The 17225-nt window shown below is 40.6% G+C and overlaps 1 protein-coding gene across 1 annotated transcript; it reads right to left on the bottom strand.

The window, feature by feature from the left end:
- Positions 1-1357: 1357 nt before the first annotated feature.
- LOC145866041 (uncharacterized) lies at positions 1358-14753 on the bottom strand. Its single transcript, XM_082970917.1, has 2 exons — positions 14220-14753; positions 1358-5007 (listed from the first exon to the last, which is right to left on the bottom strand). Exons 1-2 carry the CDS (start codon positions 14548-14550, stop codon positions 4046-4048), a joined length of 1293 nt encoding a protein of 430 aa, XP_082827043.1. The 5' UTR covers positions 14551-14753; the 3' UTR covers positions 1358-4045.
- Between the last annotated feature and the right edge of the window lie 2472 nt (positions 14754-17225).

Below are 17225 nucleotides of genomic sequence, written 5' to 3'. Positions count from 1 at the left end.
CCCGAGAGCTGTGACTGCACCGAGGGCTAACATATTGTGTGTTGTCTCTTCGTGTGCAGGACCAATAAACATGATTCAACCATCATAATTCCAGTTGTGGCAGTGTCCTGATTAAAAGTACACAACGCAGAACGAACCACGCTACAAACCGGTTTGTAGCGTGGTTCGTTCTGCGCTGTGTACTTTTATGATGGTGAGACAACCATGTCTATGTATTACTCATCTCATATGTATATACTGTATTCTACTGTATCACTCATATGTATATACTGTATTCGATACTATTCTACTGTATTACTCATCTCATATGTATATACTGTATTCTATACTATTCTACTGTATCTGTCTATGTATTACTCATCTCATATGTCTATACTGTATTCTATCCTATTCTACTGTATCTGTCTATGTATTACTCATCTCATATGTCTATACTGTATTCTACTGTATCTTAGTCTATGTATTACTCATCTCATATGTATATACTGTATTCTACTGTATCTTAGTCTATGTATTACTCATCTCATATGTATATACTGTATTCTATACTATTCTACTGTATCTTAGTCTATGTATTACTCATCTCATATGTCTATACTGTATTCTATACTATTCTACTGTATCTTAGTCTATGTATTACTCATCTCATATGTATATACTGTATTCTATACTATCTACTGTATCTGTCTATGCTGCTCTGACATCACTCGTCCATATATTTATATATTCTTATTCCATTACTTACATTTGTGTGTATTAGGTATTTGTTGTGAAGTTGTTAGATATTGCTGCACTGTTGGAGCTAGGAACACAAGCATTTCGCTACACCCGCAATAACATCTGCTGAACACCTGTATGTGACAAATAACATTTGATTTATTATGAAGGTAATTTGTGTAAAATGTACCTTTCCCCACTCATTCACCCCATCTCTTTACATTGATGATGCATATTCAGTGGCCTGACTGTATCCATACTATATCAAAAGCCCATCCTGGTAGATCTGAACCTAATGCAGCTTAGAGTGATCGGAAGACAGAAGTCGCATTTAGGTGCCAGGTGTAACTGAGGCCATAGATGCTCCATATCCATTACTTTGAGTGTTTTATATAATATGACTAAATGTGTTTCTGTGTTGCAGGGACAGTCAATAAATGGAACAGCAAGGCCACAGAACATGACATAAGCAGAGCTGTGGGAGACCACCTCAAGCCCCTGGTAGAGCCGGGGGTGGTGTTTACCGCTCCACCACGCCTTCAGCAGGCTGGAAAAGTGGGATTGATACAGTTTTTCATACTAAGGTGGACCAAGAGTCTGTTGATTGGTCGGTCATAGGGTTCATTAGTTTTGCAATATGTTCAAATCAAATCAAGCTTTATTTATACAGCACATGTCAGACATGGATGCAACACAATGGCTTCACAGGAAAAAACAAATAAAAGACAATGAAAATAAACAAATATTTAGTACACAACAAACAGAAGACGTAACAACTGAAAGACTAATGAGCATTCTAAGGAAATGCCATTGATTAAAATATTCCTTGGATGCAATATCCAACCCAAAATATAAGTGTGTTCTTTAGGAGGGTCTCTGATATGACATGATGCAACACAATGTCTTCACAGGAAAAAACAAATACTTAGTACACAAACATAAGAGGATGAAATGCCATTGATTAAAATATTAATTGGATGCAACATCCAACCCAAAATATAAGCTTGTTTTTTAGGAGGGGCTCTGAAAGACACTATGGGGGTGTCCACTGGAAGTTGACTAGTAACAACAACTGGGACCTAAAAGACACCCACCATGAGACCCACTAAATCTGCCCAAGAAGAGACAAACAAAAGAAAAACCCACACCAAACTTAAAGACAGGAAGTAAACCAAAAAGGTGGAGCAACTAAAGGTGTTGACTCTCCACATGTATCAAGACAACTGGAGCACTGGGCCAGACACTCTTAAATAGAACCTGGACCAGCTCAGGTGAAACACCTTCCCACTAACGAGATGGACAAGCCAGCACAGGTGTAACACATACTGACTAACGAGGTGACACCAATCAGTGCGTCCTACGTGCTAACGAGGTGACACCAATCAGTGCACCCAAGACACATTTCAGTTGTACAATCAATAAATCAAATGTATTTATAAAGCCCTTCTTACATCAGCTGATGTCACAAAGTGCTGTACAGAAACCCAGCCTAAAACCCCAAATAGCAAGCAATGCAATGCAGGTGTTGAAGCATGTCAGTTGGCTTTTCATTCAGAGTATCACTACAACTTCCATTTCACATAATCATCTACAATGCTTCACCTTCACCAATATAAACATGGTGTCTACTGGATGTCAACAATTAAAAACAAGAAAAAACACATATTTCTAAATAATAATTTACAATAGTATTATTTTTTCTCCTTTTTCTTTCCATAGAATCCTAAATCCCACTAGCTTCTAGAACTCTCGTCTTCCTAAATCTCACTAGCTTCTAGAACTCTCCTCTTCCTAAAACTCACTAGCTTCTAGAACTCTTGTCTTCCTAAACCTCACTAGCTTCTAGAACTCTTGTCTTCCTAAAACTCACTAGCTTCTAGAACTCTCCTCTTCCTAAATCCCACTAGCTTCTAGAACTCTCGTCTTCCTAAACCTCACTAGCTTCTAGAACTCTTGTCTTCCTAAAACTCACTAGCTTCTAGAACTCTCGTCTTCCTAAAACTCACTAGCTTCTAGAACTCTCGTCTTCCTAAAACTCACTAGCTTCTAGAACGAGCCCAAACAAAACTCAAATCAAATTGTAATAGTCACATGCGCCGGATACAACACTGGAAAGCTTACTTACGAGCCCCTAACCAACAGCGCACTTTCAATACGGAAAAGAATAAGAGATAAAACTCATCTCCAACACGGAAAAACGTGTCAAAATAAATTGTGATCCATGGCAACTCACTGGTTAAATGGCTAAACGCAAAACACATCTTTTTGACTGCCAACCCTTGAGATAATCAGCAACCAAGTTGTCCTTACCACCGACATGTCTGATTTCAAGAGGAAACTCCTGCAATATCCGTAGTAACTTTCCACCTCACTGCAGAGCTTCTCTCTCTTTTCAGGGTTCACTAGATAGGCATGTTGTTGGATCGGGGCCCAGTCCCCAATGTCATGCTCTAGTACATTTGGTTTGGCACATCTGAGAATGAACCCTGATATTCTAAAAGCAGGGCAACAATTCCAATATAATTGTACCAAAAATTGTCAGTTGGTTGCATGAATAACTATGATTACTAAATGTTACATAATTGTAAATATGAAATATCAAAACCAAATATACACCCCTTTGTTAATATGTATTGGCAATAATTAACTTAATGGTGAGACATGGAATGATAAAAAATGTATATTTTGTCAGGCTGGATGTTTGAAATATGAGGTGATTTGAGTCATTCTTCTTCAGTAGTGGAATAAAGACAATTAGCACTTGAATGTTGTAAATAAATACTGGAGTGATGTAAGATTGTTAATAAAATTGATTATAGGTGTATAGGCTGCAAGTATGTTGAAATTAAGTTGTTTTCAAGTCATTGAAAAAAACGACATCTTTTCAACTACAACCGAACATATATTGGACTTTTAGTCTTATTTTCAACGTCTTTTCAATTCCATTTTGCTAAATGAGAATAGTGCAATGTCAAAACACAGTTGCAACGTGTCCAAATCAATAACCAATATGCAGAAGAAGTTTGGGATATATTGAAAACCTAAACATTTTGAAGTGTTTCATTTTGATTCCAGTGGGTAACCAACATGGTAAGTGTAACACAACCCTTTTTGTGTTAATCACTTTTTGTTAAATCTCATAAATAGTACTCTTCCATTTCAGAGCCTGGATTTTCCCCCTGAGGCTAATATCCATATCATGTTGAAATCAATAGAACAGGGGACAAACGTTTAGTGTTCTACATTGACATCATTAAAATACTCCTACTACAATGTTAAAACATTCTATATTGTGACATTAATTCATTGATATCATGAAACAAATCCTTCATGTATGTATTTTCTGATGTTTGATCAGAGATATTTTACGACAGTATCTCTTCCCACATTGATCACAGCTATAGGGTTTCTCTCCTGTGTGTCTTCTCTGGTGCACTGTCAGATTGCTAGATTGACCAAAACTCTTCCCACATTGACCACAGCTATAAGGTTTCTCTCCTGTGTGTATTCTCTGGTGTAGAGTCAGTTGGCTAGACTGACCAAAACTCTTCCCACATTGGCCACAGCTATAAGGTTTCTCTCCTGTGTGTGTTCTCTGGTGTAATGTCAGCTGGCTAGACTGACCAAAACTCTTCCCACATTGACCACAGCTATAAGGTTTCTCTCCTGTGTGTATTCTCTGGTGTACAGTCAGAAATCTAGATGTAGTAAAACTCTTCCCACATTGATCACAGCTATAAGGTTTCTCTCCTGTGTGTATTCTCTGGTGCACTGTCAGCTCTCCAGATTGAACAAAACTCTTCCCACATTGACCACAGCTATAAGGTTTCTCTCCTGTGTGTGTTCGTTGGTGTATAGTCAGAGAGCCAGATGTAGTAAAACTCTTCCCACATTGATCACAGCTACAGGGTTTCTCTCCTGTGTGTATTCTCTGGTGTACTGTCAGATTGCTCGAGTGACCAAAACTCTTCCCACATTGATCACAGCTATAAGGTTTCTCTCCTGTGTGTATTCTCTGGTGTAAAGTCAGCTGGCTTGATGTAGTACAACTCTTCCCACATTTATCACAGCTATAAGATTTCTCTCCTTTGTGTGTTCTCTGGTGTATTTTAAGTTTTACTGAAGAGTTGAATCTTTTCCCACAGTCAGAGGAGCAGTGAGATTTCTTCCCTGTGGGTCTCTGCTGGTGTTTCTTGAGGAGTTCTGATCTGGAGAGACTCTTCTCTGCCTCGTCAGCATCATGAGGTTGTTGAGGCTCCCCAGAGGATCCACGATAGTCACTTCTCTCTCCTGTGTGAATGACAACGTCAGATGGTTAAATGCCCACAACAAAAATCCACTGTTTATTTGAGGTAAAGGGTGATGCCCAGAGCGTACCCATGAAGTTGTACAACAATTGACGTCTGTTAAATTTGAAAATAAACACAGTCAAGATAGCAACAATAGTCATATTTTGTCTTGTTTTCACATTAGTAGTAACATCGATGATTGTAGGCTATAAATAAGTTATTCATGTTGTTGAAACTCTAAGCAGTGTGCCAGACGACTTTTGGTCTCCAATTTGGGTCCCTTTCTGTGTTTGCGACAATTGCGGCACGAGGGCAAAGCACACACAATTTGGTTGCAGAAACTCCTCCCTGCTAATGAGGAAACCGATAGTTATGGATGTAGTATATCTGGTAATGAGGAAATGTAATGGACTGCTCGCTCCACTCCGGAGCGAGCAGTCGCACTTCGCTTCACAGGTAATACTACACTTCTTTACATTACAACGGTTTGGTTTGTTTGATCTGAGCAATTTTTCTTAGCTATCAAAGATAATTGTGTAGTTTAGAGTAATTATCGAGGTTAGCTAGCCAGCCGCGACGCGACGCCTTGTCCTGACTCCAGACTTAGTCAACACACCTAGTCATCAAACCCACTGCTAGCTAGTGGGTTTGCTAGCTAAACAACCGTTACCGATTAGCAGCGCTGTAGATACTAATACATTACAACGGAACGGTTTGACTAGTGCAGTGTTAGCTAGCTAGCTACATAGTTGTCTTTGTCATAGCTTGATAATTGTGTAGTTTAGTAATTATCGAGGTTAGCTAGCCAGCTATTTCCGTCCCCCGCGACGCCATTGTTCCATACCTAGCCAACTATTACCGACGAGCAGCATTGTAGAAACTAAATACATTACAAAGGAACGTCTTGATTAGTGTTATGTTAGCTAGCTACAAAGTTGCTTTTGTATAATAGCCAACCTCTACCGACTAGCAGCAATGTAGAAACTATCACATTACAACGGAACGACTTGATTAGTGTAGTGTTAGTGTTAGTTAGCTAGCATTTTCGTCATTTTAGTCAATAAGATTTTTGCAACGTAAGCTTAACTTTCTGAACATTCGAGACGTGTAGTCCACTTGTCATTCCAATCTCCTTTGCATTAGCGTAGCCTCTTCTGTAGCTTGTCAACTATGTGTCTGTCTATCCCTGTTCTCTCCCCTCTGCACAGGCCATACAAACGCTTCACACCGCGTGGCCGCTGCCACTCTAACCTGGTGGTCCCAGCGCGCACGACCCACGTGGAGTTCCAGGTCTCCGGCAGCCTCTGGAACTGCCGGTCTGCGGCCAACAAGGCTGAGTTCATCTCAGCCTATGCTACCCTCCAGTCCCTAGACTTCCTGGCGCTGACGGAAACATGGATTACCACAGATAACACTGCGACTCCTACTGCTCTCTCCTCGTCTGCCCACGTGTTCACGCATACCCCTAGAGCATCGAGCCAGCGGGGTGGTGGCACTGGAATCCTCATCTCTCCCAAGTGGACATTCTCTCTTTCTCCCCTGACCCATCTGTCTATCTCCTCATTTGAATTCCATGCTGTCACAGTTACCAGCCCTTTCAAGCTTAACATCCTTATCATTTATCGCCCTCCAGGTTCCCTTGGAGAGTTCATCAATGAGCTTGACGCCTTGATAAGTTCCTTTCCTGAGGATGGTTCACCTCTCACAGTTCTGGGTGACTTTAACCTCCCCACGTCTACCTTTGACTCATTCCTCTCTGCCTCCTTCTTTCCACTCCTCTCCTCTTTTGACCTCACCCTCTCACCTTCCCCCCCTACTCACAAGGCAGGCAATACGCTTGACCTCATCTTTACTAGATGCTGTTCTTCCACTAATCTCATTGCAACTCCCCTCCAAGTCTCCGACCACTACCTTGTATCCTTTTCCCTCTCGCTCTCATCCAACACTTCTCACTCTGCCCCTACTCGGATGGTATTGCGCCGTCCCAACCTTCGCTCTCCCTCTCCCGCTACTCTCTCCTCTTCCATCCTATCATCTCTTCCCTCTGCTCAAACCTTCTCCAACCTATCTCCTGATTCTGCCTCCTCAACCCTCCTCTCCTCCCTTTCTGCATCCTTTGATTTTCTCTGTCCCCTAATCCTCCAGGCCGGCTCGGTCCTCCCCTCCTGCTCCATGGCTCGACGACTCACTGCGAGCTCACAGAACAGGGCTCCGGGCAGCCGAGCGGAAATGGAGGAAAACTCGCCTCCCTGCGGACCTGGCATCCTTTCACTCCCTCCTCTCTACATTTTCCTCTTCTGTCTCTGCTGCTAAAGCCACTTTCTACCACTCTAAATTCCAAGCATCTGCCTCTAACCCTAGGAAGCTCTTTGCTACCTTCTCCTCCCTCCTGAATCCTCCCCCCCCCCCCCCACTCCCTCTCTGCGGATGACTTCGTCAACCATTTTGAAAAGAAGGTTGATGACATCCGATCCTCGTTTGCTAAGTCAAACGACACCGTTGGTCCTGCTCACACTGCCCTACCCTGTGCTTTGACCTCTTTCTCCCCTCTCTCTCCAGATGAAATCTCGCGTCTTGTGACGGCCGGCCGCCCAACAACCTGCCCACTTGACCCTATCCCCTCCTCTCTTCTCCAGACCATTTCCGGAGACCTTCTCCACTACCTCACCTCGCTCATCAACTCATCCTTGACCGCTGGCTACGTCCCTTCCGTCTTCAAGAGAGCGAGAGTTGCACCCCTTCTGAAAAAACCTACACTCGATCCCTCCGATGTCAACAACTACAGACCAGTATCCCTTCTTTCTTTTCTCTCCAAAACTCTTGAACGTGCCGTCCTTGGCCAGCTATCTCTCTCAGAATGACCTTCTTGATCCTAATCAGTCAGGTTTCAAGACTGGGCATTCAACTGAGACTGCTCTTCTCTGTGTCACGGAGGCTCTCCGCTCTGCTAAAGCTAACTCTCTCTCCTCTGCTCTCATCCTTCTAGACCTATCTGCTGCCTTTGATACTGTGAACCATCAGATCCTCCTCTCCACCCTCTCCGAGCTGGGCATCTCCGGCGCGGCCCACGCTTGGATTGCGTCCTACCTGACAGGTCGCTCCTACCAGGTGGCGTGGCGAGAATCTGTCTCCGCACCACGTGCTCTCACCACTGGTGTCCCCCAGGGCTCTGTTCTAGGCCCTCTCCTATTCTCACTATACACCAAGTCACTTGGCTCTGTCATATCCTCACATGGTCTCTCCTATCATTGCTATGCAGACGACACACAATTAATCTTCTCATTTCCCCCTTCTGATAACCAGGTGGCGAATCGCATCTCTGCATGTCTGGCAGACATATCAGTGTGGATGACGGATCACCACCTCAAGCTGAACCTCGGCAAGACGGAGCTGCTCTTCCTCCCGGGGAAGGACTGCCCGTTCCATGATCTCACCATCACGGTTGACAACTCCCTTGTGTCCTCCTCCCAGAGTGCTAAGAACCTTGGCATGACCCTGGACAACACCCTGTCGTTCTCCACTAACATCAAGGCGGTGACCCGATCCTGTAGGTTCATGCTCTACAACATTCGCAGAGTACGACCCTGCCTCACACAGGAAGCGGCACAGGTCCTAGTCCAGGCACTTGTCATCTCCCGTCTGGATTACTGCAACTCGCTGTTGGCTGGGCTCCCTGCCTGTGCCATTAAACCCCTACAACTCATCCAGAACGCCGCAGCCCGTCTGGTATTCAACCTTGCCAAGTTCTCTCACGTCACCCCGCTCCTCCGCTCTCTCCACTGGCTTCCAGTTGAAGCTCGCATCTGCTTGCCTACGGAGCTGTGAGGGGAACGGCACCTCCGTACCTTCAGGCTCTGATCAGGCCCTACACCCAAACAAGGGCACTGCGTTCATCCACCTCTGGCCTGCTCGCCTCCCTACCTCTGAGGAAGCACAGTTCCCGCTCAGCCCAGTCAAAACTGTTCGCTGCTCTGGCACCCCAATGGTGGAACAAGCTCCCTCACGACGCCAGGACAGTGGAGTCAATCACCACCTTCCGGAGACACCTGAAACCCCACCTCTTTAAGGAATACCTAGGATAGGATAAAGTAATCCTTCTAACCCCCCCCCCCTCCCCTAAAAGATTTAGATGCACTATTGTAAAGTGGTTGTTCCACTGGATATCATAAGGTGAATGCACCAATTTGTAAGTCGCTCTGGATAAGAGCGTCTGCTAAATGACTTAAATGTAAAATGTAAAATATGACTAAAAGTTTGACTAAATGATTTCACTCAGAAACCCTATAACCTGTTGAAATGTATTCGAATTAAGGCTATAATAATGGGTTAATACTGTGCAATACTGTGTGTGAGTAAGACACGGGTACCACTTCAAAAAATGAGCAGGGCAGAGTTGATAAGACGACCTTGGGAAGGAACAGGAGAAGAGGCCTCCTTAACCTCTTGGGGCTAGGTGGGACGCTAGCGTGCCACCTGTGGTGCACTCCATCAACAGCAGGTGCATTTCAAGAGCGGCAAATTTGAATCCAAATAAATGTCAAAATTCAAATTTTTCAAAAATACAACTATGTTACACCATTTGAAAGATAAACATCTCCTTAATCTAACCACGTTTTACGATTTCAAAAAGGTTTTACGGCGAAAGCATAAATTTAGAGTATGTTAGGACAGTACATTTACAAGAGTTGTGTGTAATGTTTTGTCAAGTCAAAGACAGGGTCACCAAAACCATAAAACCAGCTAAAATGATACACTAACCTTTTACAATCTCCATCAGATGACACTCCTAGGACATTATGTTAGACAATGCATGCATTTTTAGTTCTATCAAGTTCATATTTATATACAAAAACAGCGTTTTACTATGGCATTGATGTTGAGGAAATCGTTTCCCTCCAATAACCGGCAGTCAAGTCAGCGTCACAAATTAAATAATTAAAATTAGAAAACATTGGTAAAATATTATATTGTCATTTAAAGAATTATAGATTTACATCTTTTGAACGCAATCAACTTGCCAGATTTAAAAATAACCTTACTGGGAAATCACACTTTGCAATAATCTGAGCACTGTGCCCAGAAAAATACGCGTTGCGATACAGACTAGACGTCATGTTGGGGAGATCTAAAATCGAAAATACTATGTAAATAATCCATTACCTTTGATTCTCTTCATCAGATGTCACTTCCAGGTATCACAGGTCCATAACGAATGTAGTTTTGTTCAAAAAAGCTCATCATTTATGTCCAAAAATCTCCGTCTCGTTAGCACATGATGTAAGCCAGCCGGACTTCTCGTCATGAACGAGGGGAAAAAATATATTTCCGTTCGTTCAAACATGTCAAACGTTGTATAGCATAAATCATTAGGGCCTTTTTTAACCAGAACATGAATAATATTCAAGGTGGACGAATGCATAGCCTTTTATAACGTATTGGAACGAGGGTACCCAACATGAAGTAGCGCGCCAGGTGTCTAATGGGACATCACCGTTCCATGGCTCTTGTTCGGTCAGATCTCCCTCCAGAAGACTCAAAACACTTTGTAAAGGCTGGTGACATCTAGTGGAAGCAATAGGAAGTGCCAAAATATTCCTAAACCCCTGTGTTTTTCAATGGGATAGGTTTAAAATCAATACAACACATCAGGTATCCACTTCCTGTCAGAAAATGTCTCAGGGTTTTGCCTGCCAAATGAGTTCTGTTATACTCACAGACACCATTCAAACAGTTTTGGAAACTTTAGAGTGTTTTCTATCCATATATAATAAGTATATGCATATTCTAGTTACTGGGTAGGATTAGTAACCAGATTAAATCGGGTACATTTTTTTTATCCAGACGTGCAAATGCTGCCCCCTAGACCCAACAGGTTAAGTTAGGGAGAGAAACAACGGCCTGGGAACGGATAAGGAGACAGGTGGTCTGGGTACTGCTTGGTGGAGTTCTGTACTGGTGTGTGTGTGTGTGTGTGTGTTAATATAAAAGGCTTAGTACATTGTAAGGATTTTCAGAGCTCTCATAAATTAACGTTTAGACCCTTGTAGGCTGGCTATCCGTCTGCTTCATTCAACCAGAATCTAACACACTCTGGGGGGGGCAGACTGAGTAGTTTAATTGAAGTTCGGATTAAGAACATTGATAACTTAATTCACGTAACAGGAAACCACTAGTTATGGATGTAGTATATCTGGTAATGAGGAAACCACTAGTTATGGATGTAGTATATCTGGTAATGAGGAAACCACTAGTTATGGATGTAGTATATCTGGTAATGAGGAAACCAATAGTTATGGATGTAGTATATCTGGTAATGAGGAAACCACTAGTTATGGATGTAGTATATCTGGTAATGAGGAAACCACTAGTTATGTATGTAGTATATCTGGTAATGAGGAACCCACTAGTTAAGGATGTAGTATATCTGGTAATGAGGAAACCACTAGTTATGGATGTAGTATATCTGGTAATGAGGCAACCACTAGTTATGGATGTAGTATATCTGGTAATGAGGAACCCACTAGTTATGGATGTAGTATATCTGGTAATGAGGAAACCACTAGTTATGGATGTAGTATATCTGGTAATGAGGAACCCACTAGTTATGGATATAGTATATCTGGTAATGAGGAAACCACTAGTTATGGATGTAGTATATCTGGTAATGAGGAAACCACTAGTTATGGATGTAGTATATCTGCTAATGAGGAAACCACTAGTTATGGATGTAGTATATCTGGTAATGAGGAAACCACTAGTTATGGATGTAGTATATCTGGTAATGAGGAAACCACTAGTTATGGATATAGTATATCTGCTAATGAGGAAACCACTAGTTATGGATGTAGTATATCTGCCTGGAGCAAAAATGGTGAGCTAAGATTTTAGTTTTTCACAATGTATTCTGAATATTACAGCGCAAGATCAGGAGTGCTACTCAAGGAAACTCACATTAAGCTCTGTGTCTACTCACTAATTCACCACCGTGGGGGAAACTCAGGGGAGTTCTCATAGGCTGACAGCAAAAATAGCCTCCATTTACAGGTTGATGATGAGTACATTTCACATTACTTTTGGATTATAATTGTAAGGCTCGTTTGAATCTCCTGCTTAATATGTTTGTGTTATTGTCACAAATCAACTGATTTATAGTTAAACACTTCAACCAGTTAAATGCTCTTTGGCTAGCTTTTCCATCAGCCTGACAATAAGGGTTTGTACACTAAGTGTTTAACAAATTGGCCCATAACTTCACCTAACAATAACATAGACCTACTGTAGGACCCATAACTTCACCTAACAATAACATAGACCTACTGTAGGACCCATAACTTTATCTAACAACAACATAGCCGTAGGACTATAAATCATTTAATATTTCAGGTGAAACATGGAAATTAAAATGTCTTTGTCATGACATTTCATAACCTGATCACCAAATAATTTTGTGAATAATCCCACTAGGCTACTCTGTAATGTGTTGTCATTCTAAATGTCCTGAATATAGGAAAATAGCTCTGTGTGTTGAACAATAGCCTATCCATCAAGGAACAGTTCTCTACACATTATGACCAAAGTAGGAATGTTGGATCCAACGTGGACTGTATCTCTGTGCACAAACAGAGTAATGAGACCCTACTGTAAATCAATCAGACAATAACACATTATAAAAATCAATTTGTTAGGGGTGTTGGATCCAATGTGGAGCACGGCATAACTGTCTTTACCAGAGTAATGAATGAAGAAGCACTTTGGTTGTTGTTGCATGTCGTCATGTTTGTCATGTGACTGTCATTCAGAAAATGATTTCCTGGATCAGCTGATGATAGTTGAACATGTGACTGTAACTAAACAGCTAAAGTATTATGTATTATGTGTAATTATTGAAGAACCACATTAATGACAGTATCCATTTGGGAGTTGTCAATAAAGTTAAGGTCACTCTTGGTTAGAACCATTGGATTAGCAAACTCTGAAATGATTTAGGATTTCTGTATCCATGAAAACTGTTTTTCCAGCGTAACATAAGGAGACACTAAATGTTACGTAGGTAGAGAGCATTTCAGAGATCTGAATACAAACAACTTTCCTAACAGGACAATAACCTAAACCACAAGGCCAAATCTACACTGGAGGAGCTTACCAAGATGACATTGAATGTTCCTGATTGGCCTAGTTACAGTTTGGACTTAAATCGTCTTTAAAATCTATAGCAAGACTTGAAAATGGCTTTCTAGCAATGATCAACAACCAACTTGACAGAACATGAAGGATTTTAAAAAGAATAATGAATATTCACATGAAGATCAGTCTCCTATTGGATGACATCACGACTTCCCATCAAGCCAACTCCTTGAAGGCCTTACTATGACATCACTCACTCCTTCTAGTTTGCAGTTGTTAAAAAAAACACTATTTTGCTCAAAACATGTATTTGTTTCCCATTAGTGTGTTTATACTTTACTGCATTTATATCACTTTTCAACAGGAAAAGTGAACAATTCATACAGTACAAAAACATATTTGAGTGTAGAATGCCCTTTTAAAAATCACACATTAGTTCAACATCTGCAGAGTTTGTGTCCCTGTTTTATTAGATAGTACTCACTGTATTTACTGGTGTTAACCAGATCAATGCCCCTGTTTTATTAGATAGTACTCACTGTATTTACTGGTGTTAACCAGATCAATGTCCCTGTTTTATTAGATAGTACTCACTGTATTTACTGGTGTTAATCAGATCAATGTCCCTGTTTTATTAGATAGTACTCACTGTATTTACTGGTGTTAATCAGATCAATGTCCCTGTTTTATTAGATAGTACTCACTGTATTTACTGGTGTTAATCAGATCAATGTCCCTGTTTTATTAGATAGTACTCACTGTATTTACTGGTGTTAATCAGATCAATGTCCCTGTTTTATTAGATAGTACTCACTGTATTTACTGGTGTTAATCAGATCAATGTCCCTGTTTTATTAGATAGTACTCACTGTATTTACTGGTGTTAATCAGATCAAGGTCCCTGTTTTATTAGATAGTACTCACTGTATTTACTGGTGTTAATCAGATCAATGTCCCTGTTTTATAAGATAGTACTCACTGTATTTACTGGTGTTAATCAGATCAATGTCCCTGTTTTATTTGATAGTACTCACTGTATTTACTGGTGTTAATCAGATCAATGTCCCTGTTTTATTAGATAGTACTCACTGTATTTACTGGTAATAATCAGTTCTCCAGTCTTCTCTTCTTCGTCCTCCTCTAATGTGACAGTAATCTCCCCCTCTTCATCCTTCATTCCAAAAACGTCTTCATCTTCTTTCACTTCATCCTCCACTCCAAAAACGGCATCTTCCTCCTCGTCTTTCACTCTGAAAGCGTCTTTCTCTTCTTCTTTCACGGTAACAGCCTCACCTTCTACTTGTCTTTGTAATGTAACATCCTCCTCTTCCTCTTTCACGACAACGTTCTGCCACAGTCCCTCTTTCTCCGTCCAGCAGACCTCTTCTTTAGCAGGAGGAGAGTAGCTTAGTGAGCGCATGGTCGGGGATGTTAGCTAGCTAGGCTAATGCTAACTTAACCAGCCAGATAGTTGACTTACAACGTAAATATGAAATTAAATGGGGTAGCTAGTTGTTTCCACATAAGTATGTTTGAATCATAGTGGCAATTAAACCACGAAATTGTCTAAAGAACTTGAATGTTCCGACTTTGTCGGCTAGCGAGCTACCGAGGTGGCTGCAGTTGTTGAAGAAGCGTTCCGTCCACTAGATTATACGTCACACTAGAAACATCGCCTGAAAGACACATATCGCCATCTGCTGTCTGGAGGGAGGAAACGCAGTTGAGGAGGGGAAACTATTTTTATTCTTTCATTGAATTATAATATTATAAAGCAGTTTAGGGAAACGTTTTTTTCTCTCCATTAAATATGAATATTATATCAACAAGTACAAAGAGCAACAAGTGTTTGATTAGTTCAGATTTTTTATGAGAATTTAAAACAAACTCTACATCTACTCCACATCTGTATTTCTGATTCAGTCAAATAACTAGATATCAAAATAAGCACCTAGTTATTGGTACCCTTGATAATGATGAGCAAAAATTACTGTATGAAATAAATAAATTAACTTTACCCACTACCAGGATATTTTAGCCCAAAACCTGGTTACCTCTCTGCTAGGAGGCTGAAACTTGGCCATAAGAGGATCTTCCAGCAAGACACATCAATATCCACAAAGAAATGGTTAATTGGGCACAAAAATCAACATTTTTAATGGCCATCTCAGTCTTCGGACTTGAACTCCATTGAAAATCTGTGGTTTGAATTGAACAGGGCAGTCCATAAGACAGACTAAATAAATCAAGGACACGGAGAGATTCTGTATGGAGGAATGGTCTAAGATCCCACCCAATGTGTTCTCTAATCTCATTAAACATTTCAGTGTCGTTATCCTCCCAAGGGGAGGGTGCTGGAGTACTGAAAACATGGGTGGCAATAATTCAGACCCCAACCTTTTGAGAATTACATTTTAAACTAAATCTCTTTCTCTGAGCAATTGTATTAGTATAAAATAATATAATTTCCTTTTTTTGTGTTGGTGTAACAATACATCATGTAGATGTATATAATGAACAGACTAGGTCTATACTGCTCCTACATGGTGTAACAATACATCATGTAGATGTATATAATGAACAGACTAGGTCTATACTGCTCCTACATGGTGTAACAATACATCATGTAGATGTATATAATGAACAGACTAGGTCTATACTGCTCCTACATGGTGTAACAATACATCATGTAGATGTATATAATGAACAGACTAGGTCTATACTGCTCCTACATGGTGTAACAATACATAATGTTGAAGTATATAATGAACAGACTAGGTTCTATCCTATTCTACTGTATCTGTATTCTACTGTATTACTCATCTCATATGTATATACTGTATTCTATACTATTCTACTGTATCTGTCTATGTATTACTCATCTCATATGTATATACTGTATTCTATCATATTCTACTGTATCTGTCTATGTATTACTCATCTCATATGTATATACTGTATTCTATACTATTCTACTGTATTTTAGTCTATGCCACTCTGACATTGCTCGTCCAAATATTTATATATTCTTAATTCCATTCCTTTACTTTAGATGTGTGTATTTGTTGTGAAGTTGTTACATATTATTGCACTGTTGTCCTTGAGTGGTCCAGCCAGAGCCCGGACTTGAACCCGATCAAACATCTCTGGAGAGACCTGAAAATAGTTGTGCAGCGATGCTCCCCATCCAACCTGACAGAGCTTGAGAGGATCTGCAGAGAAGAATGGAAGAAACTACCCAAATACAGGTGTGTCAAGCTTCTAGTGTCATACCCAAGAAGACTCAAGGCTGTAATCGCTGTTTCAACAAAGTACTGAGTTAAGGGTCTGAACACTTATGTAAATGTAGGATTGGGCCGTTGTCATCAAACTTCCATGATTAGTAAGAATTAGGGTAGATTTATAGGACTATTGTTTTTATGATTCATACATACTTTCCTAACCCTAAAATGTACCTAAATAATCTACAAGATCAGAGTATTTTTAAATCTACCAGTTGGTGTTGAAACAGAGACGAATGATGACTTTCTTGAATTGATCCCTAGTTTCTGACTCCGTGTATTCTATTGAGTCCGTCAACAAAATTAGAATGAAAAGGTATTTAAAGGCACAACATTCTAATTAAAGGTATTACCGTATTTAAAAGAATGGCTTAAGATGAAATGTACTCTAAACCCTATTGAATGAAAACTCCATGACAAAATCTGTTGGCCAACAACTGTGAGGGTTTTCAGCCAGGTATCAACACATGCAGAGTGTGAGTAAGCAAGACATACATTCCTAAATGGGGATCGGCCCCAGTCTCCTGGTAAAACACCAGAACCCTCCCCCTACAGCATTTATGTTCATTTTGAGAAAGTAGCACTACAGTCTCCGGGTAAAAAACTACTTTTGGGTAAAAAAAGACGCGACACCTGTCTATGAATTTGAGAGGTTACATTGATGCTCCAGATACTCAACTAGTCTAAAGCAGACCAGTTTTATTGCTTCTTTAATCATAACAACAGTTTTCAGCTGTGCTAACGTAATTGCAAAAGGGTTTTCTAATGATCAATTAGCCTTTTAAAATGATAAACTTGGATTAACTAACACAAC

This window comes from Salmo salar, unplaced genomic scaffold (genome assembly GCF_965601325.2).
Source record: "Salmo salar unplaced genomic scaffold, fSalSal1 ptg000117l, whole genome shotgun sequence".
NCBI classification, from domain to species: domain Eukaryota; kingdom Metazoa; phylum Chordata; class Actinopteri; order Salmoniformes; family Salmonidae; genus Salmo; species Salmo salar.
Note: the sequence above shows the minus strand (reverse complement) of the source record. Positions and strands in the feature narration are given on the sequence as shown.